The 4,170-nt window shown below is 42.3% G+C and overlaps 1 protein-coding gene across 1 annotated transcript in view; it reads right to left on the bottom strand.

Annotated features, from left to right (window-relative positions):
- SHB (SH2 domain containing adaptor protein B) overlaps window positions 1–4,170 on the bottom strand; it is a gene marked incomplete at its 5' end in the record, with an annotated part of 164,999 nt that overhangs the window by 48,093 nt on the left and 112,736 nt on the right. The window contains one exon of the mRNA XM_006038150.3: window positions 1–143. This exon is cut by the window's left edge and continues 17 nt beyond it. Within this exon, the coding sequence (XP_006038212.3) occupies window positions 1–143 (143 nt within the window). The remainder of the gene's footprint in view (window positions 144–4,170) is intronic.

The following is a 4,170-nucleotide window of genomic DNA, read 5'->3' as shown; positions in this document are numbered from 1 at the left end:
CCCCCTTTCCCCCAGAATCCCACAGAATTCTGGGCTGCCATGCTTGATGGGCTTGAAGCCACCTCCTGGTGCTCGCAGCTGTCGACGCCTGTCACTGGAGGGTGAAGGCGAAGATTGCCGTTTCTCATTTCCATTAAACTGGGCTGCAAAAAAGACAACAGTTACCTCCCAAGACAAAAAGGTTAACCCTGAGGAATACAACTGTGGGGTTTGAGTGGCCTTTATGCTTCAGAATGAAGATAATATGCATTCTCTGGTGTGAGATCCAGTGAGCTGACTGAGAAAGATCCTTATCTTATAAGGAAATTTCCTGACGGTATCCATTACAGTCCGAATGTGCTGTTGGCTCTCCCGAGCTTGATAACATAGTCCAGGTACTTTGAAAGACCGTCACACAACTATCAACAGCGCTTGTTTTAATATTTTAACTTTTAAGTTGTGAGGGAAAGACAATTGCTCAGTGTGCCTGCCTTGCTGAGGAAATTTGCTTAATACTGAAAAGATACAATTACACTTGTTTTAGGGACATGATTAAAGCTTATAGTTTATGTCAGGTAGATGGAAAAATCCAGCCCCTTTAAAAGAAGCATGAAAATACCTAGATAGTGCTCTGGCAAAGGTTTTGAGAGAAAAACCGTTCCAAGCACATGTCCAAAGCACTAACCAGAAAGTTATCACTTCAAATGCAGTTGCCCATGCATTACCTACCTAGCATAAGGCTTGCATTTTGAAGTAAATGGAAAAATGCATGACAAAAAAAGTAAATGGTTTTTGCACACCTCTCACTACCACAGGAAAGCATTTTGCAATGCTGTAATTTCACAGAGAATTGCAACATCTGTAAGAGAACAAGTGAAGTTAGCATCCTAATGCTAATAAAAATACTCTTATTGGTTACGAGGTAGCACACTGTCATAGTTTTGATGTAGCCCTAAAACTCCAGTCAGAAGACCACACAGGAGGATGCATCCCTGAAGAAGTCACAGAAAGCTTTATATCCTCATGGCCTTCCCTGTCTCTGGGTCATTTTCCCCCAAGACAAATCAGAATATTTGACTCTGGTGTTCCTGAGAGATCTCCCAAATAGCAGCGGCAGTAAAAGCATTAAACTGTCGGGATTAGCTGACAGCTTTACTGCTGCCAACAGGTTTCTGAGTGGCAGATGAAAACATTGGCCATTCCTGAAAGGCTCACGCTGCTTCTGGATAACGCAGTATAACAACAGCACAGGTACCTAGGGTCACCTGGCCAGTCTTATGATGCCCCTCTGCAATGTGAACACTTCACACTTTTGCTTTTCTCTGCAGAAATATGATCTTAGAGTGCAACTTTTTAAACAAAACTCAAATTCTGCAATATCAATGGCTTCAGGCCCCATGCTTCCCAAAGAGAGGTCCCGCTATTTACAAGCAAGTAGATTCTCTCTCTGAGTCAAAGATCATAAATGGATACTGATTTTTAATGGTTTCATGGGCACAGTGCAGTAAGATCCAGTCTTTCTACAGATTGGGGTGGGCAAGGATTACAAACTATGGTCCATGGTTACCAGGTTTAAGAATTTCAACAGCAACCTTAAGGAAATGGTTTAACCTTCCTGTAATATGTGGTCAATGCCAGACAACTAAACACGGAGCTTTTGCAGTACTCCAGGGCCACAGCAGCAGTATGGCCTAAATTCACTGAGTCTAAGACAAAGCATTCAGAATGGCCCGGAAATCTCCAAAAGCTGTGTCAGTGTCAGCGCCACTGACAAAAATTGCCCAGCTTGGTCACTATGGCAAAGAGCTCTCTTCCCAAGCCACCAAATGCACAATGCAGCAAGCCAATCTGCCACTTGACCCAATACACCTGGAACTCAGCTCACCAGGATGCGCAGCCTGAAAGATGTGTGTATGGTACTAATGGCAATTACACAATCTGATCCAAAATGTGTATATATTGCTTGTCCAAGGGCCTAGGTTAGGAGTGAGAACCAGCGTACAATCCTCATGGTTTACACTTAGGTGATGAATGGCATAATGTTGGATTTGGGGTTTTCTTTTCCTAAGTTTTCTGTTAAAAAAGTCCTGTTTTTATTAGAATAATTTCCAATTGCCCCCTACCTAAGCAGTATCAATAAATAGCAGAAATGGGTCAAACATATTCAAACATATTCCATAACCTATATAGCAGGAGGATAAGTTCTCTCCTTGCATTGCAAAATTTAAGTTGGTTACTGTTCTATAACAACCTCCAAAATAAGGCAAAAATAACATGTTTGTGCCTGTCTGCGTGTTTGCCATAGAAATCTAACGCATAATCATCCACTATTTTCCACTAGAAAAGAAATGTGTTTTGATACTGCATCTTTTCTTCATTGGAACTCTATGAATGTTAATGAACAAATTTTGTGCTTTCAGCCAACAAACAAATCCTTAGATACTGAAAATATTTTATTTCACCCAGAAAAAAAACCTGTAAGACTTGTCTATATTTAACCACTGTGTTAAAATGTGTCCAAGGACGCATACAATGTGTGTGTGAATCTCTCTCTCTCCCTCTCTCTCTCTCTATATATATATTCCTTTTTGCAAAGAAATGTACTGTTTACATTCCAGAGGTTCTTGCATATTTTGTTTCTGGTTGGAGGACTTAAGCATCTACTTCTGGGCTCCTGCTCAAATTTCTTTTTGTGAATTTAGTGCTGGAGAGCAGAGCCAAATTGACACTCTGCTGACTGTGACCAAAGTTGTTGCATAAATATATGGTAACTAAATATAAGTAAGTTGTTAAAGAGAAGCAGGCTGATTCTGGGAGGCGTTCAAGCCCAAAAGGTCCCACTGGAATTTAACTGCAGCTGCAGGTGCTCAGCAAAAAAAGTTTAGGAGCTCAACTGCAGACACCCAGGTTTGAAAATTTTGCCTTGAAGCACTATTTATCCATGGAACTCCTCTAGCACAAGCTTCCCAATGTAGCCCAGATAAGAAAGATGCCTGTTTTGGAGCAAAGGCTTTACTCTCGACTTTAATGGAAATAAGATTGGTTTCTTGGTCCATTCTGTCCTTGACTTCCCTGATAAGTTTATCACCATGGGGAAAAATACCACCCAGTCTCTTACTAATAATGGTTGCTCTTTCCTATGTTGGAGAGACCTATGTTTTCAATGAGCATACAGAAAAAAATTTAATAGACATAGGAGAGGGGGAGGGAGTGTGAGTGCAAGTACAAGAGAGCAAGAGTGTGAGACAGCAAGCATGAGATAGTGAAAGTGAGCATGTGAGCATGGGTAAGCATGGGCATCTGAGTATGGGGGAGAGAGAGAGAGAGAGAGGTTGGAAGGTTACTTATTTTTCTCTCTATTCTTCATAAAGCTTTTTGATACCAATGTGTTTTTCTTTCCAATGAAGAAGAAAAGGTCCTTGGGGTTTTCTGTGTACTTTACAGAACAGCAGTAGAGGGCATAAGAATTTCTAAAAGTTATTTGCTGGTCAGAACTCTGGTTATGGGACTGACTACACCTCTGTGCATCCTCTCCCTGGTCTCTCTCAAGGCACCCAAAGGTATCAGACTTTAGGCCTTGACTACTTGGGTGCTGTAACCTCCGATTCTACCACTCTTGGACTGGGCCCTGTGTGACAACACTATGTATCAGCAAGGCTCACCCAAGAGGTGCTCCTGGATTTGGCCCCCAAGTAGAGTAGCCAAACAGCTCTCTATAAAAGCAAAGGCAGACAAGATCACCCCTCCTGCTCCAGCAGGAGCTCTTTTTGTTCTCCTCAGTTCCTGAGCTATTGGCCCTGCTTGTCCAAACAAGTTCACCAGGCTCAGCAGGAGGTTGAGCCAGATTTCCCAAGAACCCGTAACAACCCTGAAGTGTTTAGGGCAGGGTGGCTCGTCTTGAGCCATTATTTCCTTCCAGCTTCCTTTTTCCTGAGAACCTCCTACTACATGAAAACCAACCTGTGCTTAAGGTAAACAGCCCTGTAACCCAGCCAACATTCATATTATTCCACAGCAGCTCCACATCCTCCAGTTACCTTTAACACTAAATAACCGAGGATTCTGGTTTCCCCGATTTAAAAGAAAATAAAAATAATCACAAATTCTCTGATAAAAACCCCAAAATCCATGATTCAAATTAAAGACCCCCCACAGCCTCACTGGTGCCCCTCACCCCCACCCACAACCCCT

This window comes from Alligator sinensis, unplaced genomic scaffold (assembly GCF_000455745.1).
Source record: "Alligator sinensis unplaced genomic scaffold, ASM45574v1 scaffold2194_1, whole genome shotgun sequence".
NCBI lineage: Eukaryota > Metazoa > Chordata > Crocodylia > Alligatoridae > Alligator > Alligator sinensis.
Note: the sequence above shows the minus strand (reverse complement) of the source record. Positions and strands in the feature narration are given on the sequence as shown.